The 26,487-nt window shown below is 38.5% G+C and overlaps 1 protein-coding gene across 5 annotated transcripts in view; it reads left to right on the top strand.

Annotated features, from left to right (window-relative positions):
• LOC133182927 (apoptosis-stimulating of p53 protein 1-like) overlaps positions 1 to 1,650 on the top strand; it is a 29,136-nt gene extending 27,486 nt beyond the window's left edge. For all 5 annotated transcript variants that reach the window (XM_061317796.1, XM_061317797.1, XM_061317799.1 and 2 more), the window contains 2 exons: positions 120 to 319; positions 590 to 1,650. In XM_061317796.1, coding sequence (XP_061173780.1) covers positions 120 to 319; positions 590 to 634 — 245 coding nt within the window. In that variant the 3' untranslated portion in view covers positions 635 to 1,650. The remainder of the gene's footprint in view (positions 1 to 119; positions 320 to 589) is intronic.
• The last annotated feature ends 24,837 nt before the right edge of the window (positions 1,651 to 26,487 follow it).

Genomic DNA, 26,487 nt, shown 5'->3' on the forward strand with positions numbered 1-26,487 from the left:
TTACAATATATAAAGCACCAGAATGCTATGTATTTTTTAAACAAGTATTTGAGGATACCTGTACACAAATTTAATAATCACCTAATGTAATGATGTTATTTCTTGGTATTTATTTACAGGCATACAAGAGAAGTTGGGTATTCTAAATGGAGGTGTGGTCTACGCTGTGTTCGATTATGAAGCCAAAAATAAAGATGAACTAAGTTTTAGTGTCAATGATGAAATCACTGTTCTAAGGAAAGGTGATGATGTGGAAAAAGAATGGTGGTGGTCACGCATGGGGGACAAGGAGGGCTACATTCCCAGAAATTTACTAGGGGTAAGTTAAGGGGGTTGTAATTAATAACTATGTAAGATATTTCTTTAGTCAAAAAATAAATAATCATCAAGTGAAGGGATTTTAAACTAGATTTTTTTTAATACATATCCTTGTTATATATATTGAAGGTCAGTTGTACTTTAACTGAGTGACCCATGTCTAGCAGTAAAAGTTGACAATTTTGCTGTAAATGAAGAGATTATAATTTCTTTAATGTCATCTGTTTATATAGTAAATGAAAGTAACAAAATCAATATTATTTTGTTACAGTTATATCCCAGAGTGCTGCAAAAAGACAAAGGCGAAGAGAGCTAGAACAGACAGGAATTCCCCCAAAACTTGTCTAAAACATCTAAAGTGCTATTTTCACTACAAACGAAAAAGACGTCCCATCTGAGCTACAAAGAGAAGGTTGGGAAATGAAGATTGGCTGATCTCAGATTAGCAGGCATTAGCTGGTGTAGCTCTGCTATACTTGACTGAAGTGCTATGTATAGAAAACTGACACATTCAAGATCTGATTGTAATTTTCAACAAATGAACAAATTATTTTAACCAAGATGATAGGAGTATTTTTTTTTATCGCTAAAATTTTTAAAAAGATACCTAATACAAAGAAGATATTTTTAAGAATTTTGTTTAGGTTTATTAAATCTTTGTGTAAAATTTTGTGCCAAATAAATGCCACATAAATGTAGAACAAAGTTTGGAAAGTTTAAATACCTGACGAAATGTCAATTGCATTTTATTCTTATCTCTCTCTCTCTTTGGAACAATTGCATGTGTATTTATAAATTCAAATCATGTAATTGAACATTTCATATAAATTGCTGCTCTCTCTCTCTGGTGTTCTGTAATATGAAATAAGGTAGGGCAGAAAAGTGCAATATCATTCCATGGATTGCTTAATGGTCTTTAATTCATGCATTATGTAAGAATACCAAATTTTGGTAAAATTTCGATTTCACATTTAAGCAGTATTTACACATGACCTTTAGATAGGTTTATTATACTTGACAGAGTTTTATATTACCATAAGTCTTTAGGGGGAGGTAACTGTAATATAAAAACCCCTCTTCAAATGTTCAAATTGTTGTAAGATAAAATCTGTACAGTTGTATGAAAGTTGTGTTGTAATTTGTGCAATTGTTTAAATGTGTACAGTTTTTCTTATTTATATATACATAGATTATATTCTTTTACATTTTTTAAAATCATCTATCATCAAATTTCATGCATAACTTGGCAATCTATGCAATGTTTTACATGCATCATCATGGAGGAAATGAATAAATTTGAAGCCAAGAAAATAAAAGAATTTAACTGGAAAATGGAGTTTTAGTTCTCTTTTTCTTGACCAGCAGCATTAAATTTACAAAGACATCTGTGGAAAATGACTCCACTGCTGCAAACACTAACATGGGGCATTTGTTGAGGGTGTGATGGCATGGATCCATTTTTAACTGGGTTTTCTAAAGGGAAAATCCAGTTACTGAAATGATGAAAATGGCAGGCGGCAGCCAAAAAGGTTCCCTATTTGTCCGGATAACTCCTAGCTTGTACAGTTTTCAAGATAGGAATTTTTTATACCCCCTGCAAATGAAATTTAGGGCTATAAAGGAATCACCTTGTCCACCCATCCATCCTCTGTCCCTGCAGACTACTCTGTAACTTTGTTATGGAGAAAAACTGAAAGCTCATACTTGGTACCACCCAAAGGTGTGATATGAAAAACTTTGATTGTACATTGTAGCCCCAGTCAACCCGGAGAGTCTTAATTTGAACATACTTGATTCTACACTGCCAGAGGATGTATCCATATATATTTGACAAATCATGGCTTTGCTGTTCTTAAGAAGATTGTTAAAGATTTTTTCCTGTATATTCCTATGTAAAAAAATTGATCCCCCGTTGTGGCCCCACTCCACCCCCATGATGTCATGATTTGAACAAATTTGATTCTACACTAACTAAGGATGCTTCCCTATAGATATGACCAATCAAGGCTTTGTTGTTCTTGAGGAGAAGATTTTTCTATGTATTTTAATGCAAAACTTTGATCGCGCAGAGTGGCCCAACCTACCCCTGGGGTTTATGATTTGAACAAACTTGAATCTACACTACCTGAGGATTCTTCCACATCAATATAATCAACCATGGCTTTGCTGTTCTTGAGAAAAGACTTTAAATGATTTTTACCTAAATATTCATATTTGTAACTCTTATCATCCATTGTGTCCTCACAACCAACCCCCAGGGGTCATGATTTGAACACGAGGCCCATGGGTCACATCACTCACCTGAGCTCTTTGACCAGGAAAAAGCAGAAATTAGTGCAGTATTGAAAACAAATTAAAAAGTGGTAGGGGGAGGGGGCATGATTTGAATAAACCTGAATCTACACTACCTAAGGATGTTTCCATATTTCTTTAACTAATCATGGCTGAAGTAGATTTTTTCCTCTATGTTTGATCTTCTATTGTGGCCTTGCCCTAACTCTAGGGGTCATGATTTTAACAAAGAATCTATACTACCTATGGATGCTTCTAAATTTACCATAACTAATCATTGATCTGCTGTTCTCAAGAAGAAAATTTATATTGATATAACCTTCATATTCCTTTGTATAACTTACATATGGGCCCTGCATGTGGTCCATCCCTACCCCCAGGGGCCATGATTTAAACAAACATAATTCCACATTACCTGATATTGCTTCCATAAAAATATGAGCAATCATAGCTATGCTGTTCTTAAGAAGAAGATTTTTAAAGATTTTCCTATGTACTCCAATATAAAACTTTGATCGCCCATTGTGCCCCCACCCTACCTCTGGGGTCATGATTTGAACAAACTTAAATCTACACTTCCTGAGGATGCTTTCATATAAACATGAACATGACCAATCATGGCTTTGCTGTTCTTGAGAAGATTTTTCCTATGTAAAATTTTGATTGTCCATTGTGGCCCCACCCTACCCTGAGTGTCATGATTTGAACAAACTTGAATATGCACTACCAGAGGATGCTTTAATGTAAGTTTCATATTTTCTAGCCTAGTGGTTCTTGAGAAGATGCTTTTTAAAAGATGTCTAATTTTTCAATAATTCCTAATTATCTCCCCCTAGAAGAAGGTGTGCCCTTCATTTGAACAAACTTGAATTCCCTTCATACAAGGATGCTTTTTTGCAAGTTTAGTTGAAATTGACCCAGTGATTCTTGAGAAGAGGTAAAAAATGTGAAAAGTTTACAGACAGATGGACAGACAGACGTTGGACAAAATGTGATCAGAAAAGCTCACTTGAGTCTTCAGTTCAGGTGAGCTAACAAATCTCAATCTACACTACCTAAAGATGCTTCCATATCAATGTGACTAAACATGGCTTTGCTGTTTTTAGAAGATTTTTAAAGATTTTTTTCCTGTATATTCCTAATATGTAAAACTTTGTTCCTCAGTTGTGGACCCACCCTGCCCCAGGGGTCATAATTTAAACAAATCTGAAACTACACTATCTGAGGATGCTTCCATTTTAATATGACCAAACACAGCTTTGCTGTTCTTGAGAAGAATTTTAAAGATTTTTTTTCCTATATATTCCTATGTAAAAAAAAAAAATTAAAAAAAAATTGATCCCCCATTGTGGCCCAACCCAACCCCTGTGGTCATAATTTGAATTTACACTACCTTAAGATGCTTCCATATAAATACCACCAATCATGGCTCTACTGTTCTTGAGAAGATTTTTCCTATGTTTTCCTTTGTAAAACCCCTAGGGGTCATGATTTGAAAAAAATTTGAATCTACAATCTACATTATGTCAGGAAGCTTTCACATAAGTTTCAGGAAGCTTTCACATAAGTTTCATCTTTTCTGGCCCAGTGGTTCTTGAGAAGAAGATTTTAAATACCCTCAGAGATTACAGAGCTCATCCTTTCAGTAAGTAAATCCCACTCTAAACTAGTGTGCAACATTTATGCAATTTTGTTTTGATAGGGCTTGCAGTTACTTGGGAATGGACTCAACTAAAAATTTAGTTTTTTTATGTGATTCACATAATGTTAATCACTTTTTATTCGTGAGAACTTTATTTTCGCGTTATTACGCGAGATCGTCTGGTCGCGAAAATTTCATTCTCATGTATAATTCTACTATTAAGATTTCACAACGCAATAAACAAAATTCGTGAAAATTTTGTTTCGCTTATAAATATCAAACAAAAATCTTGCGAAAATAAGGTGTGAAAATTAAGTGATCTACAATATATGAATCATGTAAATCATTCGAAATGCGTAATAAAATCCTCATATGAACCCCTTTTTAGTTCTACTGGTCAGAGACAAGAAGGGCTTATGCGATAGCAAGGTCTCGTCGTTCTTCCTTCTGTCTGTCTGGCTGTATGTCTGGCTGTAAACATTTTTTTTTCAAAACCCTATTCCTCCTACAGTTTTTGGTCTGATTTCAATATAATTTGACACACAAGTAGACCACAGTAAGATATATAATTCAGTGCATTGGTTTTTATTTTTTAATTCTGATGAATAGCGATGTCATGTTTAGTATGAATACTGTGAAATTCCGTTAAAATGTGTCTCCTCCTTCCCTCCTACAGATCTAGTCTGATTTAAATATAATTTGGAACACAAGTACACTACATGATTCTATGCATCAGTTTTTTATTTCGATGAACGGTTTTGCTTTGGTTACTAAAAATATAGATTTCTTTCAAATCTCTTTAAAATTGCTACTCCTCCAACAGGTTCGGTCTGATTTTATATTTGGATGTTTTATAGACAATAAGGACCAACTAACAACTAAACTGTATGACAAAAGAGATGATTTCAACTTTTCCATCATCAACTTTCCTTATTTATGTAGTAATATCCTGCTATCACCTGCATACATGTATTTTGTTTACGTCTCCCAACTTATTCGATACTCCGGAGTATGCTCCAAGTGCGAGATGTTTTTAAACCGAGGCAGGGTACTAACAGATAAGTTGATGTTACAGGGATTTCAACAACCTTGTTTAAAGTCAGCGTTTCGTAAATTCTACGGTCGTTATAATGACCTTGTATGCAAATATAACCTATGATTGGGTCGTTTTGTTGTTATTTTTTTTTGGGGGGGGCTGACTTGTTTACTACAAATTATCAGATCTTTGTTTTTATACTGATTTTGACTACTAAATGTTCCATCTACCTGATCAATACATAGGGATCACAGGGGATGTGATTGGTAGACAGGGGATGCTTACTCCTCCAAGGCACCTGATCCCTCCTCTGGAATTTCCAGAGATCCATGTTAATGCCATCTTCACAAATTTTTATCGTTTTAAGATTTTTTGAGATTGATCACTGTTCGCTATCTTCACACTTTACATTCAGTATAACTTTGCACACAAGTAGATTACACTCAGATACTTAATTTAGTGCATCGGTTTTAATTTCGATGAACAGTGTTGCTATGGTTTCTAAAAATAGAAATTTCTTTGAATTTTTTTTAAAATGCTACTCCTCCTAATTTTGGTTTGATTTCAATATTACTTGGCACACAAGTAGACTACACTAAGATACGTAATTCCGTGCATCAGTTTTTGATTAATGGTGTTGTCATGCTTACTAAAAATAGACATTTCTGTGTAATACTTTAAAATGGCACTTCTCCTACAGTTTTGATCTGATAACTTTGCATAAATGTAGACTGCACTGAGATACATAATTCTGTTAATCGGATTTTGATTTTATTGAACGGTCTTTGTCATGTTACTTAAAATAGAAACTTTGGTGAAATTCTTTCAAAAGGCTACTCCTCTAACAGTTTGTCTGACTGCAATAAATCTTGCCACAAAAAAGACTTAACCAAGGACCATTATTTTATTTATTAATGTTGCATAGTTTCAAGTGCAAGTGCTACTTTTCTCTTCCTTTGTTATAAGTACAAACTAGTAGAGCTACAGTTTCATTAGAGACTTCTGGTTATCATTGTCATATGAAGCAAAACATATGATTCACATACGAAAATCATAATGTGGATCATATGTGGAAAACATGCCTGTGTATATACAATACAAAGTAGCTAATATTTAAAAGTTATATCCAATATAAAAATGACTAAAACAGTTTAGATGTTTCAACAATGCTCACCTGAATCAATATGGCCCTGCTATTCATTAGATTTTATTTCCGATATATCTCTATGTAAAACTTTGATCCCCTACTGCAGTCCCACCCTACCGCCACGAGTCATGATTAAAGCAAACCTGAATCCAAACTATTTTTTGAGGATGCTTCCATATTCATATGACTAATCATGGCTTTGCTCTTCTTGAGAAGCAGATTTTTGAAGTTTTTATATATATATATATATTCCTCATTCTCCAAGATCACGTAATAGATCTCAAGAATACCGACGAAATCTAAGAATTCATTTAAAAACGAATTTAATTTGTAATAACGCATTTTAGAATCCATTTAAATGAATTTAATTCAGTATGAAAATTTTTGAATTCGCTGTAACAAATTAAACAAATCTGTTGTAACTTTAATTCGTTATAACTAATTCCAAAAATTGTTTTAAGTTCTTTTAACGAATAAAATTTGTTTTAACAAATTTGACAATTCATTATATCGAATTCATAAAAACCTAAATGGTCTTCTGTGTAAATGTAATGAAAATTAAAGCCATAAACAATAAACTGTATTCTTTTTTCTTTATTTCTTTCTGCACTACTGCTTGAAAGAATTACTTCCCCTTTGGTAACTCTCCTTTGTTAGCTCTTCTTAAAAAAATGACAGCCTCCTTTGTGCTTAAGGATTTCTTGAGGAAATAATATCATCACAGCCTTGAAAATGTATGAACATTCATTCGAAATAACTCTTTATTCAATTTTTTACTGTTTTAAACTTGTGCAAGAATCTTGTACAACATGTTGGGAGCGTTGCGGAAGACAACTCTGGATAGAGAATGACAGGTTCATCGTGCTTCCCTATCTAACTTCTTTCGTTGGTTTCCGACAGTTACGGAACTGACCGAGTTAAAAACCGCATTGCGGGTAAATGCAATCTACATCAAAAATTTTGCATCTGCATCGGAGCATCACAAACATGGAAACCAGGGCAAGTAAATTAAAACGTTTATTGATTGACTGGGTTCTTGGGCAGAATGCTGTTTGGTTAAATCAGGGCCGACAAAAATGAAAGATGCTTTGGCTCAAACCCACTCAGAAAAAAATCCAAGTTTAACAATTGTTTGTTTTTACGAGATATATTTATAGTATATTCTAGAGTACAGGGTATCGAAAACCACGAACATTTTGACGCACTGAAAGAGGCTTATTATGTATGTCATCACAATGAATATGCGGCTTTTAGTAGGGTTGTTAGGATCAGACGAGACGTTCCTCAATCATATAGGCATACAAGTAACATTGGTGCAAAGCATCAAATCTAAACCAGCTACAAACGAAATTTAGCATTGTAAAAGAGTACTGAACTTTCACAAAGAACGCATACCGGTAAGCATTCAAGGAAAGCGCAAGATATCAAAGCTGAAAGAGTGAATATATTTATTTCAGACTGTCTTCTAACTTTAGTTTAAGCAAAAAAAATCTATTGACATCAAAATGACATTCGGCTCTCCAGGTACACCACTTGCTGATACCCTGGGTCCTCGTCACGTGATGATGCCGATGAGCTGCACGGCGCGATGAAGGACAACACTACTGTTTGTGTAAGGGAGGGGGGTATTTTTCCAGTTGCTGAAATTTGCCTGTGTTTGACCTTACATCAACAAAAAGTGGGAGGGGGCAGGGTATACAGCATTGAAATGAAAATTTACTTATTAAAACTACAGTAAAAGACTCTACTCAGAAAAAAGTGCCCCCCCCCCCAATTCTTCGAGCCTTCTATATGACTGGAATTACAGTTATGAAAATATTTGATTTTATCTTTTAAAATAATTTTAAAACAGTTTAAAAATTAAGATATAATAATGATTATAGATATTTTAGTATGTTAACAAAGAGATACAAAATCATATTTGAGAAACGTACCTAAATTATCATTGTTCGTGCATGCTTGAATGTTTTTGTTATAAATATTTTTAAAAATAATTATTCAAAATACAATTTAAAATAAATGTGTGATATTATTCAATGCGTTAGTGACTAATTATTTCAAAATATTCACCTTTTATCTCACAATATCAAAAGCTTTCGGACACACTTCCCGTATCGTGAACAGTATTCTTAGTCCTTTTCCAGAGAAGAAATATGGTTCTTTGTGAGTATTTAAAGTATGGAATATATTGTAAAAAGAGGATAAGAATATTAAAAGTTAAACAACAATCATACTTAGTAGCAATTGCCATGGACACGTGAAAGTTTAAAAAAGGCCGTCTTTGTGGAAATGATAAAGTGTAAAATAAGTTTAGTTAAAGTAAGCAGGGGCAAAGCATCGTTTTACAATGGGAGGGGGGATTGAAAAGCAAATAAAAGGTATACTTGAAATAAATTTCACAAACTTACAAGTTTTATAGAGCCAACATTACTTTTCAATGTTTATGTCCATGTTAACAGGTTAAACTGTTAAATGAATGACCAAAAGACCATTCAGAATAAAAGTGGGGGTGCATCCCGTCAGAGACATAAAATAACATTTTTTTTAATGTCTCTGATCCCGCGTACTACAGCCCTAGCAAGGATTAATTAAGTTTTGTCAAAGTATCAAATGAACACTAAACTGACAATCAGATAATTCTTGTGATTTTCATACATGTAAGGTTGCATCCTATCAGGATTTTGGTTTGAACAACTGAGTCAGCTGCTAGAAAAGAAACATTTTCAGAATGAATCTGTGTCATCAATTCAGGTATCATTTATTATCACAAACAGTTTGCTTGTTTGGAAGTTTAAAACAAATTTGTTATTTTTCTGATAGAATGTAATGAATGTTAAACATTGTAGCAAATTACAACTACGAGTACTTTTTTGACATGCTACCGGAAACACACTTTTTTTATTTGGCCCGAACTCCCCCCCCCCCCGAAAAAAAATTAAAAACAAAAAAAGTTTTAATTACATTTGCTTTATTTGAAAATATTCAATATAGATTTGATATTTATCCTGGTCAGAGTTTATGTATTAATAAAGTCATTTGAACCCACTTCCGGTGTATACGAGCTCGTGCACACCGTGAGCAGTGTTCTCCATGTAATGGCGGGCAGTCCAATTTCAGATATTTCACTGATTCTGTAGATTAAAAGATACTTATTAGTCAAAAACTGGACGAATATTTGTTGTGAGTACATATATTATAAATCGTTGTTCGTATGAAATGTATTTTTAGAGGAAACACTGGTTTGGGGTTTAGCGGTAAAGTTAAACGAACAACCATCCATTACCAAATAGTTTATAGCCATTTTTTGTAAAAAGAACCCATTCCTATAAATGTATTTTCTCTCTGACAATTTTAGTACAGAATACCGTTGGATCTTTAACTGGTTTCTCCAACACGTTAAGACCTCTCAGGGTCTCCTTTTATCCAAGGGCGAGGGGGTGTTTGAATCACGAATTCAGATTCGTGATTTTTTTTTTTTTTTTTTTTTTTTTTTACAAGAAGGTAGAAAAAGAAACCGTTCATGTATGTTTCTTTTCACAAATGACCCTAACTGATTGTTTTTTAGGGGGATGAGAAAGAATTGGGGGGGAGGAGTCATTTATTAGTTACCTATTTGTATATACGTATTAACTGAAAATTCCAGGACTTTGAGGTTTAGTTTCAGACCTTATACACCCTTGCTAGGGCTGTGCTCAGATAAAATACCGTAGATAAACCATAAGTTAGTGTTTACATCAATGCACTTTTGCAGTTAGTAAAGGTTTGAGTCCTCAGATTTTAATAATTTTATGTCCCCCAACCTTCCATCCTTTCATCTGTCACACTATGCATTCTGCTCAGTTTCAAAAAATAAAAAATATTTGCATTCCAATATTTTATCCGAAATTCATATATTGATTTGAATTGATGTAAGATATTTAACTGTGGCATCATTTTCTTATCTTGAGTTTTCCTTTGACTTTGACTTTACTATTCCTTTTTTGTGTTTAGCTTAGTTTCAAAGTAACTATGCAATATTTTTTGGTATCAAAACTCACACACTGATACATATTGCTGGGAATTTAATTTTCAACTGTGTCATTATATTCTAAACTGTTGTGTCATAATTTTCTGACTTTGACCTTCCCTATAAACTTGATCTCACTAATCACCATTTTGAAATTTAACTTGTTTTTAAAGAAACAGTTTCATTAAAATTAAAAAAAAAGATGCATCTTTATAAGACCTATTCAATTATGTCAGTATTTTCTGACCTTGACCTCACTATTAATTGTTTAGCACAGATAAGATGAATCTGTTCATGATTTTTTTCTAAACACTATTACATGCTAGTGAGAGCTTTTCAAGTGTGTCATAATTTGTTGACCTTTCCTTCCTTGTGACTTTAACTTCATTTTTATCTCACCTGAGCTGAAGGGTCAAGTGAGCTTTTCTGATCAAAGAGTGTCTGGCATCTGTCTGCCTGTCTCTCTGTCACATACCTTTCATCTGTAAACATTTCACATTTTTAAATTCTCCTCCAAAACCACTGGGCTAATTTCAAGCAAAGTTGCCATTAAGGGACCAGGCAATATTTATCACCTGGGGGTTGATGCCCCCCCCCCCCCCAAAAAAAAAAGAGAGAATAATTAACCAAAAAAAAAACAAAGACTTGGACCCATACCTTAAAGAATAAAAAAAAGTATACGTCCCATCCTCATTTTTGTGTGAAAAAGTAAAATATAAGATAATCTTAAGTAGTGTATATGTCCCATCCTCATTTTGTGTGAAAAAGTAAAATTTATTATAACATAATCTTAAGTAGTGTAGGGCATCTAGAATGGTAAACTACACAACTTTCAATTTTAAGGTACAGAATCTATTCAGTTAGAGAAATGTTGGTATTTTCTTTTCAAAACAATATGTTTTAGACTTTTAAATGTGATTTTGGATTACATGAAACCTGAAAATGTATAAAAATTGAGTTAAAGACTATGAACGGTCAACTATAATTCATTTTAAAGTTATAGGAATATGAGACCACTCCAGGCACTTAAGTAAAACCTTGAAAGTCAAATCCAACTTATATATTGTAAGAAGACTTGAAATTTCAAAGAATTTCAAAGTGAATCCATCATCATGTTAAGGTCAGTCAATCAATAATAGCATGTTCTCTTAACTGGCTTTTACTTTTTAATTCTTCACTGAAATGTGGCAAATTTGTTATTAATTTTCTAGTATTAGCATGTATATACTTTCTAAATTATCTAAAATGAAATATTGGAAGAAGACTTGAATTTTCACAAAAAGCATCCATCATCATGTTAAGGTCAGTCAATTGATACTGATGTGTTCTCTTAATTGAACTTAACTTTTTTTTTCAGTGAAAGGTGGCAAATTTGTTATAGTTTTTCTTGTTATGGCATGTACTTTCTAAATCTAAAATGAAATATTGCAAGAATATTTAAATTTTTATAGAAAGCATCAATCATCATGTTAAGGTCAGTCAGTCAATAATCAGTAATGGTGTGTTCTTTCAACTGAACTTTTTTATTTTTCAATGAAACATGGCGAATTCGGTATAGTTATGTTCCCCAATCAAAGGTCGGGAACATATGCAGGTACGTTAGGCTTCCTGTAGAATATCGCAGTGTACTCTGTGCCTTCACTTCTCTGAACTACCAATATATGATGTCATAATGGAAAGTGACGTCAAGTCAATGCAAACGAGCTGTTATGATGGGGAGAGTGTCTTAAACTTCACCTTATTTCAAAGTGCATGTAACATAACAGAACGCTATTGCAAATTTTACATGTCTTAATTGTATTTTAAGATCTTATGTTTGAATATTTTGAAATACTTCTTTAAATACCCTTGATCGAAATTCTGCGTGTACAAAATGCCTATGAAAAATTTATGCTTTTGAAATGTACTGTGTTTTATACCCGTAATTAGAGGTAGAATTTATGTTTGTATAAAAGAGTCTGACAAAGGCGATTAATAAGGATTAATTTGGTATCTTTTGTGCAAATATGTAAGAGATGTTAATACTCTAATTGAATCTTGCTTGGGAAAAATGAGTGATGGCTGTGTTTTAATACAGATCACGTTATTAAGTGGAAAAACCATTCACGGTAGCTCAGTCGGTAGAGCGCTCGTTCCGTGATCGGGAGGTTGTGAGTTCAAATCTCGGTTGGACTGACCTAAGTCAATACAAAATGGGTATCTACTCTTCTTCTGCCAAGTGCTCGGCACTTTGAAGTGAAAGTTGTGGGTACTTTGGATGAGACCTTAAAATCCAAGGCCCCGTGTCACGGCAGGCGTTGGCATGATAAAGATCCCTCATTTCTCAATGGCCCTGAGTGCCGATTGAAGGTCAAAATTTGAAGCCCTTTACAGGTTTATGGTGACGTCCCTATATGAGTAAAAAATTCTTGAATGGGAGGTTAAACAACAATCAATCAATCAATCAATCAATCATTAAGTGGAAAACACCCTCAAATGTGTCAGTAAGTTGATTTTCTCAATATTTTGTACCCGAGTAATACTATGATTTCTCAAGCACATACCGGGTACACAAGAAGACGAAAAATTGATTTGCATAACGAAATGTTTATAATTATCATGTTAAAGGGCTGTGCTGAAGCAATTTACGTGTGACACTTCAAAAAATTATAAATGACTGTCACATGATCTAAGGAGTCATGTGATATAGCAAATATGTTAATATATAGCCGAAAGAACCCTCTATATAAAATGGCTATACTTAAATATTTCCATTTCTATTTGCTTTCTCTGTGATAACTCTTTGAAAGTTAGTTAAGTTGATTTCTTGATCATTCTACCGGAATGCAGATTTCGCCAAGCGAAAGGTCAGGAGCTAAGAAGGCCTAATATGCATGTAATTCTCGTGCGGCTTTCTTTGTGTCGGACGCTAAGGAGGCCTAATATGCATGTAATTCTCATGCGGCTGTCTTTGTGTTTGACGTCAGTGGGCAGGGACTATTGAAATTGACGTGGGAGGCCTTGTGTAATTTAAATCTATTAGTCTACATTTTTAAAATCTAAATTTACAATTTTATTTCACAATGAAATGGAAGTATAAGGAATCACTGTCTAGTTAGTAGAGTATGCATAAATTATCCCACGTTTCCAACTATCGTTGATGTCCCTGGCATACTTTACTAACTAGACAGTGATTCCTTAAGTACATATCTTACAAATTAAAATCAAAACCAAACTTGCACTGCAATATTATGTTTGAAAGGCATTTTAAAGCTTCGGGAAGCCTTAACATAGCTGCATACTGCTTTTACTCTGTTTCTTATTATTATAATTATCCTTTTTTAGCTCACCTGAGCTGAAGGCTCAAGTGAGCTTTTCTGATCGAAATTTGTCCATTGTCTGTTGTCGTTGTTAACTTTTCACAATTTCATCTTCTTCTCCAGAACCGCGGAGCCAATTTCAACCAAACTTGGCACAGAGTATCCTTGGGTGAAGGGGATTCAAGTTTGTTCAAAAAAGGGCCAAACCCTCTTCCAAGGGGAGATAATTACAAAATAGTGAAAAATTAATGGCATCTTTTAAAAATCTTCTCAAGAACTAATGGGCCAGGAAAGATGAAACTCATACGGAATCATCATCAGGTAATGTAGATTTAAGTTTGTTCAAATAATGACCTCCTGGGGTAAGGTGGGGCTACAATGGACGATCAAAGTTTTACATTGGAATATATAGGAAAAACCTTTAAAAATCTTCTCAAGAACAGCAAAGCCATGATTCGTCATATTTATATGGAAGCAACCTCAGGTGGTGTAGATTCAATTTTGCTCAAATCATGACCCCTGGGGGAAGGGTGGGACCACAATGGACAATCAAAGTTTTACATAGGAGTATATAGGAAAAATCTGTAAAAATCTTCTTCTTAAGAACAGCAAAGCTATGATTGTTCATATTTATATGGAAGCATCCTCAGGTGGTATTAAAGCTTGTTCAAATCATGACCCTTGGGGGAAGGATGGGGCCACAATGAGAGTTCATACTTGTAGGGAAAAAAGCCACAGTTAGTCAAAGAAATATGTAAGCATCCTTAGTGTATATTCAATTTTGTTCAAATCATACCCCCCCTCCCCGTTTTAGGAGTAGGTAGGGACCACTTACGCATTTAAGCTTTTCAACACTGAACTGGTTTTTGGTTTTTTCCTAGCCACAGTGCTCAGGTGACCCATTTGGCCCATGGGCCTCTTGTTTCTTATTTCTTCTCTAGAACTTATTTGTTTGCAAGTGTTTTGGAAATTAGAGTAAATATGCATGTTGCAAAGAAGTGTGGAACAAAGGTCATTTTGCACTCACATGCATGCACGTGTTGGCGCTTGCAATGAGTGAAATGACTGATATGCTAGATATAGTTGTCCTTTTATATTTTTGGATCAAATGCTTTGAAACTTATAATATAAAGATTTATTAGTAATGTTGACAAGATCACATGGTCAGTTAGCATGAACTCATGAGCATGCACATGGGCTTTGCTCTGATTGGCTGAAACAAAAATTCTCCACATCTTTCTTGTTTTTGCACACATAGGTATTTATAGTGAGTCTCTTTAGGAGGAAGATATGTGAAATATCTACAAAACATGGGCATTCATGTGCGCTGATGTCGATTGGCTAATATTTAAAGGACTTTACCAGCATTGTTCTTTAATAAAATGCTTCTGACAGTAAAGTGTAAAGAATGATTACACTTAGTGTACAAATGCAAAACGTGGCCATGGTAAATTGCGTAAAAATAAAGTATAGAAAATAGCCTCATGAAATTAATAATGTGATTCTTCTATGTCTAAATCACAACTTTATGAAATTACAGGAAGAAAAAGTCAGTGAAAATAAAGAAAGAAGCTGTGTTTTGTAAGAGGGGTCACTGAAATTCACGAATCTCCATTGACATTCAAAGTTAATCTGATTTTCGAAGCCGTAATACATGGTGAGCACATTGTTGCCCAAATTTCTCAAAAGGACAGAAGGTGTATAACTAAAGGAAATTCAACATATTCAAGTGAGAAGTTTGGGCAAGCCTGCACTCGGGATAAACTTTTTGAAAAAAAGGTACAAAACACCGGCCGTTTCCTTTACCATACATGGGTATTTACATGTCATTGACCTCATTGTGACCTGTTTAATATTCCAATTTATCACATGATTTTTAAACTCAGGTAACTATGTGAATATAAAAAAAAATCAATAATTCACGTGGCTTTAGCTCCGATTAGCATTTCGTTGAAAGCGGTTATATTTTCAATTGATCAACGTTGAATTATTTGTTTCTGCTAAGTATAGTTACTACAGCCAAATACTTCTAAAATATTCATTATTTTAAAATTTTCTTTTAAAATATTTCCAAAACGGTTCTTTTCTGTAATTTTGTTTATTTTTCACTGAAATTTTGTTTATTTTTCTCTTAAATTTTGCTTATATTTCTTTTTTTATTTTTATTTTCTTCCCTCTTTTTAGTAAATTATTTGCTTTGTTTATTTAATATTAATAATATATTTACCATGACCTTGATGTAGGGAGAGGGTTAAAAAAAACTTCTGTGAATGAAATATTCTTTGAATTAAAACATACAGTGTACATCTATATTCAAAAGAGTTCAAAATATACTTCTCAAAGGAGTTATTTCAGTGTGTATAAAGGTCGTCTTTTGGTAAAACCGATGATGATAGTGGCATCCGATGGATATATTGTTCAGATACTATTTCTATATTTGGCAGACTGAAAAATAATGATGCAGCCATTCTGAACAAATATTTGACAGACGAGGGCAATTTTAAATTGGGCAAAATGTAATGATAATTTAGGTTTAGACCATGGATTCAGGGGCTCGCTCAAAGAGTTTCAAAGACATGGTCCAAATCTTAGCAAAAGCATCATTCCTCAAAATGTTCTTGACAGTAAAAGTATCAGTACACAGGGTAGAAGGATGGTCAACATCTTAGCAAAAGCATCATTCCTCAAAATATTCTTGACAGCAAAAGTATCAGTACAAGGGTAGAGGTACCTAGATGGTGAAACACTAGGAAGTTTATTTGGGCAGTGGCCTTCTTCCAAATAAAAAAGTTAAACAAACAAACAAGCACACACACAATTATGAAAACTGTCTTAGTGTTTAAATGTCACTAAGAAATGTCATTAAGAAATATTTTTAAAAATCTTCCTCTAAAGAACAGAAAAGCCCTGATTAGTTATATCAAGAAACCAGAAGTCTCTGACGAGACTGTAGCTCTACTGGTTGTACTTATAAAGGAAGATAAAAGTTGCACATTATACATAAGAATATATAGGAAATACCATCTGAAAAACAGGAAAGCCATGATTATTAGTCATATTTATACATAAACATCCTCTGGTAGTGTATTCAAATCATGCCCCAAGAGAAGAGGGAGGGGGTAGGTTGAGACCATGCAGTTATATATTTCAACATTTCAATACTGATATGTTTTAAGCTTTTCTGTAGCCAAATTGCTCAGGTGAATGATGTGGCCCATGTGCCTCTTGTTAGCTCTACTGCTCAAAGACCAGAAAAGCTTTTGCATTATGAAGGTGTCCATCCTCCAAATGTCTGTAAACAGTTTTTTAAAACACTTTTCCTCTTACAGTTTTTTGTGAAATTCTTTCAAAACACTTTCTAGAATGGTCTGGTTCTGTGGAAGAAGAGCAGATCGTCACCTGCAGGCAGCAGTTGTGTGATGGAATTAGTTCAACCCCTGACATGCAGGTAAGACGCAATGTACACATCTTGCACTATGTCCACTTTCATTACTGTGTGTTTGTGTTAAGTATATCTTAACTCTGCTGTTTGCACTGGGTGAATTCTTATAAGTCCACGAAGTTGTTTTGATGTCTTGGTTTTGCTTTATTAGCCGAAGAGGAGGTGTATGCTGACCCGGACGGATCCCAACTGCAGTCAAGTAGAGAAGAGGAGGTAAGATTCACACTCTACTTGTTGCAGCTTTTCATGATCTTTTCCTTGCCAATTGATGTTGATCGTATCAGCCTTTGACCTCTTGACTTCCAATTGACAGGATGCACAGCAAAGAGCAGAGCCCAGCAGAAGTCCAGGATCCAATTCCGCAACCAGGAAGCCTAATAGAGAAGCTTTTTGAATTTATTTCCTTCCGTCTCTTCTTCTCTTCTCTGTCTCCTAAACACTTCCCCTAATCTAACATAACTAACCATCCCCCCCTTCCCCTTAATCCCCCTTTATGCCCTTTCCTGATCTAACTGTCTTCATCTGCTAACTTGTTTTTCAACTTATTTTGTTGTGAATTTCTGTGCTTTGTTTCACTGTTTTGAATGTTTACTAATCTCTTCTCAGTTGTATATTTTCAGGGACCCGGACGAGGGACGCCGCCGAAGCAGCCAGCCGCCCAGCCCAGCCCACAGACGGAGACGACCCCATTGCCCAGCCCTGTCTAGCGGCCAACATTGGCCAAAGCGGTGAGTAACAGGCTGCTTTTGTAGCACTTGTGGATTCCTGTTTTGCATTATAACTTGATCAGAGCAGCTAGGGTGCTCCTTTGACCTCCTGACTTTGTGTGTTTTCAGGAGCGTCGATCCCACTGAGACGTACAGCAGCACTCTGGAGAGCAGGGATCGACTGCCACCGCTCATTGAAGAGAGGGTAAGATTCATGTCTTAAACCTGTATTAGCTGTGTTGATTTTTTTTTTTTGTCATCTCACTTGAAGCAGATTGTGACCTCTCTTGATGTCTTGTCTTTCTACTGTAGAGATGCAGTGTGATGCAGCCCTCTATCCCCAGGGGTGTGAAGAGGAGACTGCCAACCCAAGGATGGTAAGATGCATTGTGCACGCCTCGCACTCTGTGGAGTTTCTTCATTTCTACTGTTTTCATTGGTCTAAGCACACTTGTTTGACTACTGCACATTTGCTGTTAACAGGTCCTGGTTTGGCTGTTCTGGATCCAGAGTGCGCACTGCGGCCTGCCGGAAGAAGAAGTGCAAAGGGTTCAGGGATACACTGCGGCCAACCCAAGCATTGGAGGTAATGAGACTTGCAATCTGTATACTCCGTGCACTCTGTGGACTTTTGTTACTCGTTCCTTGTTGCGGGTGTGTTACTCGGGCTTTGACCTGTAGACATCTTTGTTAACAGGTACGGGGGTTGGACTGGTCTGGTTCTGTGGAAGAAGAGCAGACCGTCACCTGCAGGCAGCAGTTGTGTGATGGAGTGCGGTCAATCCCTGACGTGCAGGTAAGACGCAATGTACACATCTTGCACTGTGTGCACTTTCATTACTGTGTGTTTGTGTTAAGTATATCTTAACTCTGCTGTTTGCACTGAGTGAATTCTTATAAGTCCACGAAGTTGTTTTGATGTCTTGGTTTTGCTTTATTAGCCGAAGAGGAGGTGTATGCTGACCCGGACGGATCCCAACTGCAGTCAAGTAGAGAAGAGGAGGTAAGATTCACACTCTACTTGTTGCAGCTTTTCATGATCTTTTCCTTGCCAATTGATGTTGATCGTATCAGCCTTTGACCTCTTGACTTCCAATTGACAGGATGCACAGCAAAGAGCAGAGCCCAGCAGAAGTCCAGGATCCAATTCCGCAACCAGGAAGCCTAATAGAGAAGCTTTTTGAATTTATTTCCTTCCATCTCTTCTTCTCTTCTCTGTCTCCTAAACACTTCCCCTAATCTAACATAACTAACCATCCCCCCTTCCCCTTAATCCCCCTTTATGCCCTTTCCTGATCTAACTGTCTTCATCTGCTAACTTGTTTTTCAACTTATTTTGTTGTGAATTTCTGTGCTTTGTTTCACTGTTTTGAATGTTTACTAATCTCTTCTCAGTTGTATATTTTCAGGGACCCGGACGAGGGACGCCGCCGAAGCAGCCAGCCGCCCAGCCCAGCCCACAGACGGAGACGACCCCATTGCCCAGCCCTGTCTAGCGGCCAACATTGGCCAAAGCGGTGAGTAACAGGCTGCTTTTGTAGCACTTGTGGATTCCTGTTTTGCATTATAACTTGATCAGAGCAGCTAGGGTGCTCCTTTGACCTCCTGACTTTGTGTGTTTTCAGGAGCGTCGATCCCACTGAGACGTACAGCAGCACTCTGGAGAGCAGGGATCGACTGCCACCGCTCATTGAAGAGAGGGTAAGATTCATGTCTTAAACCTGTATTAGCTGTGTTGATTTTTTTTTTTTGTCATCTCACTTGAAGCAGATTGTGACCTCTCTTGATGTCTTGTCTTTCTACTGTAGAGATGCAGTGTGATGCAGCCCTCTATCCCCAGGGGTGTGAAGAGGAGACTGCCAACCCAAGGATGGTAAGATGCATTGTGCACGCCTCGCACTCTGTGGAGTTTCTTCATTTCTACTGTTTTCATTGGTCTAAGCACACTTGTTTGACTACTGCACATTTGCTGTTAACAGGTCCTGGTTTGGCTGTTCTGGATCCAGAGTGCGCACTGCGGCCTGCCGGAAGAAGAGGTGCAAAGGGTTCAGGGATACACTGCGGCCAACCCAAGCATTGGAGGTAATGAGACTTGCAATCTGTATACTCCGTGCACTCTGTGGACTTTTGTTACTCGTTCCTTGTTGCGGGTGTGTTACTCGGGCTTTGACCTGTAGACATCTTTGTTAACAGGTACGGGGGTTGGACTGGTCTGGTTCCGTGGAAGAAGAGCAGACCGTCACCTGCAGGCAGCAGTTGTGTGATGGAGTGCGGTCAATCCCTGACGTGCAGGTAAGACGCAATGTACACATCTTGAACTGTGTGCACTTTCATTACTGTGTGTTTGTGTTAAGTATATCTTAACTCTGCTGTTTGCACTGAGTGAATTCTTACAAGTCCACGAAGTTGTTTTGATGTCTTGGTTTTGCTTTATTAGCCGAAGAGGAGGTGTATGCTGACCCGGACGGATCCCAACTGCAGTCAAGTAGAGAAGAGGAGGTAAGATTCACACTCTACTTGTTGCAGCTTTTCATGATCTTTTCCTTGCCAATTGATGTTGATCGTATCAGCCTTTGACCTCTTGACTTCCAATTGACAGGATGCACAGCAAAGAGCAGAGCCCAGCAGAAGTCCAGCAGAAGTCCAGGATCCAATTCCGCAACCAGGAAGCCTAATAGAGAAGCTTTTTGAATTTATTTCCTTCCGTCTCTTCTCTTCTCTGTCTCCTAAACACTTCCCCTAATCTAACATAACTAACCATCCCCCCTTCCCCTTAATCCCCCTTTATGCCCTTTCCTGATCTAACTGTCTTCATCTGCTAACTTGTTTTTCAACTTATTTTGTTGTGAATTTCTGTGCTTTGTTTCACTGTTTTGAATGTTTACTAATCTCTTCTCAGTTGTATATTTTCAGGGACCCGGACGAGGGACGCCGCCGAAGCAGCCAGCCGCCCAGCCCAGCCCACAGACGGAGACGACCCCATTGCCCAGCCCTGTCTAGCGGCCAACATTGGCCAAAGCGGTGAGTAACAGGCTGCTTTTGTAGCACTTGTGGATTCCTGTTTTGCATTATAACTTGATCAGAGCAGCTAGGGTGCTCCTTTGACCTCCTGACTTTGTGTGTTTTTCAGGAGCGTCGATCCCACTGAGACGTACAGCAGCACTCTGGAGAGCAGGGATCGACTGCCACCGCTCATTGAAGAGAGGGTAAGATTCATGTCTTAAACCTGTATTAGCTGTGTTGATTTTTTTTTTTCTCATCTCACTTGAAACAAGTTGTGACCTCTCTTGATGTCTTGTCTTTCTACTGTAGAGATGCAGTGTGATGCAGCCCTCTATCCCCAGGGGTGTGAAGAGGAGACTGCCAACCCAAGGATGGTAAGATGCATTGTGCACGCCTCGCACTCTGTGGAGTTTCTTCATTTCTACTGTTTTCATTGGTCTAAGCACACTTGTTTGACTACTGCACATTTGCTGTTAACAGGTCCTGGTTTGGCTGTTCTGGATCCAGAGTGCGCACTGCGGCCTGCCGGAAGAAGAGGTGCAAAGGGTTCAGGGATACACTGCGGCCAACCCAAGCATTGGAGGTAATGAGACTTGCAATCTGTATACTCCGTGCACTCTGTGGACTTTTGTTACTCGTTCCTTGTTGCGGGTGTGTTACTCGGGCTTTGACCTGTAGACATCTTTGTTAACAGGTACGGGGGTTGGACTGGTCTGGTTCCGTGGAAGAAGAGCAGACCGTCACCTGCAGGCAGCAGTTGTGTGATGGAGTGCGGTCAATCCCTGACGTGCAGGTAAGACGCAATGTACACATCTTGAACTGTGTGCACTTTCATTACTGTGTGTTTGTGTTAAGTATATCTTAACTCTGCTGTTTGCACTGAGTGAATTCTTATAAGTCCACGAAGTTGTTTTGATGTCTTGGTTTTGCTTTATTAGCCGAAGAGGAGGTGTATGCTGACCCGGACGGATCCCAACTGCAGTCAAGTAGAGAAGAGGAGGTAAGATTCACACTCTACTTGTTGCAGCTTTTCATGATCTTTTCCTTGCCAATTGATGTTGATCGTATCAGCCTTTGACCTCTTGACTTCCAATTGACAGGATGCACAGCAAAGAGCAGAGCCCAGCAGAAGTCCAGGATCCAATTCCGCAACCAGGAAGCCTAATAGAGAAGCTTTTTGAATTTATTTCCTTCCGTCTCTTCTTCTCTTCTCTGTCTCCTAAACACTTCCCCTAATCTAACATAACTAACCATCCCCCCTTCCCCTTAATCCCCCTTTATGCCCTTTCCCGATCTAACTGTCTTCATCTGCTAACTTGTTTTTCAACTTATTTTGTTGTGAATTTCTGTGCTTTGTTTCACTGTTTTGAATGTTTACTAATCTCTTCTCAGTTGTATATTTTCAGGGACCCGGACGAGGGACGCCGCCGAAGCAGCCAGCCGCCCAGCCCAGCCCAGCCCACAGACGGAGACGACCCCATTGCCCAGCCCTGTCTAGCGGCCAACATTGGCCAAAGCGGTGAGTAACAGGCTGCTTTTGTAGCACTTGTGGATTCCTGTTTTGCATTATAACTTGATCAGAGCAGCTAGGGTGCTCCTTTGACCTCCTGACTTTGTGTGTTTTCAGGAGCGTCGATCCCACTGAGACGTACAGCAGCACTCTGGAGAGCAGGGATCGACTGCCACCGCTCATTGAAGAGAGGGTAAGATTCATGTCTTAAACCTGTATTAGCTGTGTTGATTTTTTTTTTTTCTCATCTCACTTGAAGCAGATTGTGACCGCTCTTGATGTCTTGTCTTTCTACTGTAGAGATGCAGTGTGATGCAGCCCTCTATCCCCAGGGGTGTGAAGAGGAGACTGCCAACCCAAGGATGGTAAGATGCATTGTGCACGCCTCGCACTCTGTGGAGTTTCTTCATTTCTACTGTTTTCATTGGTCTAAGCACACTTGTTTGACTACTGCACATTTGCTGTTAACAGGTCCTGGTTTGGCTGTTCTGGATCCAGAGTGCGCACTGCGGCCTGCCGGAAGAAGAAGTGCAAAGGGTTCAGGGATACACTGCGGCCAACCCAAGCATTGGAGGTAATGAGACTTGCAATCTGTATACTCCGTGCACTCTGTGGACTTTTGTTACTCGTTCCTTGTTGCGGGTGTGTTACTCGGGCTTTGACCTGTAGACATCTTTGTTAACAGGTACGGGGGTTGGACTGGTCTGGTTCCGTGGAAGAAGAGCAGACCGTCACCTGCAGGCAGCAGTTGTGTGATGGAGTGCGGTCAATCCCTGACGTGCAGGTAAGACGCAATGTACACATCTTGAACTGTGTGCACTTTCATTACTGTGTGTTTGTGTTAAGTATATCTTAACTCTGCTGTTTGCACTGAGTGAATTCTTATAAGTCCACGAAGTTGTTTTGATGTCTTGGTTTTGCTTTATTAGCCAAAGAGGAGGTGTATGCTGACCCGGACGGATCCCAACTGCAGTCAAGTAGAGAAGAGGAGGTAAGATTCACACTCTACTTGTTGCAGCTTTTCATGATCTTTTCCTTGCCAATTGATGTTGATCGTATCAGCCTTTGACCTCTTGACTTCCAATTGACAGGATGCACAGCAAAGAGCAGAGCCCAGCAGAAGTCCAGCAGAAGTCCAGGATCCAATTCCGCAACCAGGAAGCCTAATAGAGAAGCTTTTTGAATTTATTTCCTTCCGTCTCTTCTTCTCTTCTCTGTCTCCTAAACACTTCCCCTAATCTAACATAACTAACCATCCCCCCTTCCCCTTAATCCCCCTTTATGCCCTTTCCCGATCTAACTGTCTTCATCTGCTAACTTGTTTTTCAACTTATTTTGTTGTGAATTTCTGTGCTTTGTTTCACTGTTTTGAATGTTTACTAATCTCTTCTCAGTTGTATATTTTCAGGGACCCGGACGAGGGACGCCGCCGAAGCAGCCAGCCGCCCAGCCCAGCCCAGCCCACAGACGGAGACGACCCCATTGCCCAGCCCTGTCTAGCGGCCAACATTGGCCAAAGCGGTGAGTAACAGGCTGCTTTTGTAGCACTTGTGGATTCCTGTTTTGCATTATAACTTGATCAGAGCAGCTAGGGTGCTCCTTTGACCTCCTGACTTTGTGTGTTTTCAGGAGCGTCGATCCCACTGAGACGTACAGCAGCACTCTGGAGAGCAGGGATCGACTGCCACCGCTCATTGAAGAGAGGGTAAGATTCATGTCTTAAACCTGTATTAGCTGTGTTGATTTTTTTTTTTTCTCATCTCACTTGAAGCAGATTGTGACCTCTCTTGATGTCTTGTCTTTCTACTGTAGAGATGCAGTGTGATGCAGCCCTCTATCCCCAGGGGTGTGAAGAGGAGACTGCCAACCCAAGGATGGTAAGATGCATTGTGCACGCCTCGCACTCTGTGGAGTTTCTTCATTTCTACTGTTTTCATTGGTCTAAGCACACTTGTTTGACTACTGCACATTTGCTGTTAACAGGTCCTGGTTTGGCTGTTCTGGATCCAGAGTGCGCACTGCGGCCTGCCGGAAGAAGAGGTGCAAAGGGTTCAGGGATACACTGCGGCCAACCCAAGCATTGGAGGTAATGAGACTTGCAATCTGTATACTCCGTGCACTCTGTGGACTTTTGTTACTCGTTCCTTGTTGCGGGTGTGTTACTCGGGCTTTGACCTGTAGACATCTTTGTTAACAGGTACGGGGGTTGGACTGGTCTGGTTCCGTGGAAGAAGAGCAGACCGTCACCTGCAGGCAGCAGTTGTGTGATGGAGTGCGGTCAATCCCTGACGTGCAGGTAAGACGCAATGTACACATCTTGAACTGTGTGCACTTTCATTACTGTGTGTTTGTGTTAAGTATATCTTAACTCTGCTGTTTGCACTGAGTGAATTCTTATAAGTCCACGAAGTTGTTTTGATGTCTTGGTTTTGCTTTATTAGCCGAAGAGGAGGTGTATGCTGACCCGGACGGATCCCAACTGCAGTCAAGTAGAGAAGAGGAGGTAAGATTCACACTCTACTTGTTGCAGCTTTTCATGATCTTTTCCTTGCCAATTGATGTTGATCGTATCAGCCTTTGACCTCTTGACTTCCAATTGACAGGATGCACAGCAAAGAGCAGAGCCCAGCAGAAGTCCAGCAGAAGTCCAGGATCCAATTCCGCAACCAGGAAGCCTAATAGAGAAGCTTTTTGAATTTATTTCCTTCCGTCTCTTCTTCTTCTCTTCTCTGTCTCCTAAACACTTCCCCTAATCTAACATAACTAACCATCCCCCCTTCCCCTTAATCCCCCTTTATGCCCTTTCCTGATCTAACTGTCTTCATCTGCTAACTTGTTTTTCAACTTATTTTGTTGTGAATTTCTGTGCTTTGTTTCACTGTTTTGAATGTTTACTAATCTCTTCTCAGTTGTATATTTTCAGGGACCCGGACGAGGGACGCCGCCGAAGCAGCCAGCCGCCCAGCCCAGCCCACAGACGGAGACGACCCCATTGCCCAGCCCTGTCTAGCAGCCAACATTGGCCAAAGTGGTGAGTAACAGGCTGCTTTTGTAGCACTTGTGGATTCCTGTTTTGCATTATAACTTGATCAGAGCAGCTAGGATGCTCCTTTGACCTCCTGACTTTGTGTGTTTTCAGGAGCGTCGATCCCACTGAGACGTACAGCAGCACTCTGGAGAGCAGGGATCGACTGCGACCGCTCATTGAAGAGAGGGTAAGATTCATGTCTTAAACCTGTATTAGCTGTGTTGATTTTTTTTTTTTGTCATCTCACTTGAAGCAGATTGTGACCGCTCTTGATGTCTTGTCTTTCTACTGTAGAGATGCAGTGTGATGCAGCCCTCTATCCCCAGGGGTGTGAAGAGGAGACTGCCAACCCAAGGATGGTAAGATGCATTGTGCACGCCTCGCACTCTGTGGAGTTTCTTCATTTCTACTGTTTTCATTGGTCTAAGCACACTTGTTTGACTACTGCACATTTGCTGTTAACAGGTCCTGGTTTGGCTGTTCTGGATCCAGAGTGCGCACTGCGGCCTGCCGGAAGAAGAAGTGCAAAGGGTTCAGGGATACACTGCGGCCAACCCAAGCATTGGAGGTAATGAGACTTGCAATCTGTATACTCCGTGCACTCTGTGGACTTTTGTTACTCGTTCCTTGTTGCGGGTGTGTTACTCGGGCTTTGACCTGTAGACATCTTTGTTAACAGGTACGGGGGTTGGACTGGTCTGGTTCCGTGGAAGAAGAGCAGACCGTCACCTGCAGGCAGCAGTTGTGTGATGGAGTGCGGTCAATCCCTGACGTGCAGGTAAGACGCAATGTACACATCTTGAACTGTGTGCACTTTCATTACTGTGTGTTTGTGTTAAGTATATCTTAACTCTGCTGTTTGCACTGAGTGAATTCTTATAAGTCCACGAAGTTGTTTTGATGTCTTGGTTTTGCTTTATTAGCCAAAGAGGAGGTGTATGCTGACCCGGACGGATCCCAACTGCAGTCAAGTAGAGAAGAGGAGGTAAGATTCACACTCTACTTGTTGCAGCTTTTCATGATCTTTTCCTTGCCAATTGATGTTGATCGTATCAGC

This window comes from Saccostrea echinata, unplaced genomic scaffold, assembly GCF_033153115.1.
Source record: "Saccostrea echinata isolate AGI-Se365-2 ecotype Australia unplaced genomic scaffold, CSIRO_AGI_Sech_v1 ptg000009l, whole genome shotgun sequence".
Classification (NCBI taxonomy): Eukaryota; Metazoa; Mollusca; class Bivalvia; order Ostreida; family Ostreidae; genus Saccostrea; species Saccostrea echinata.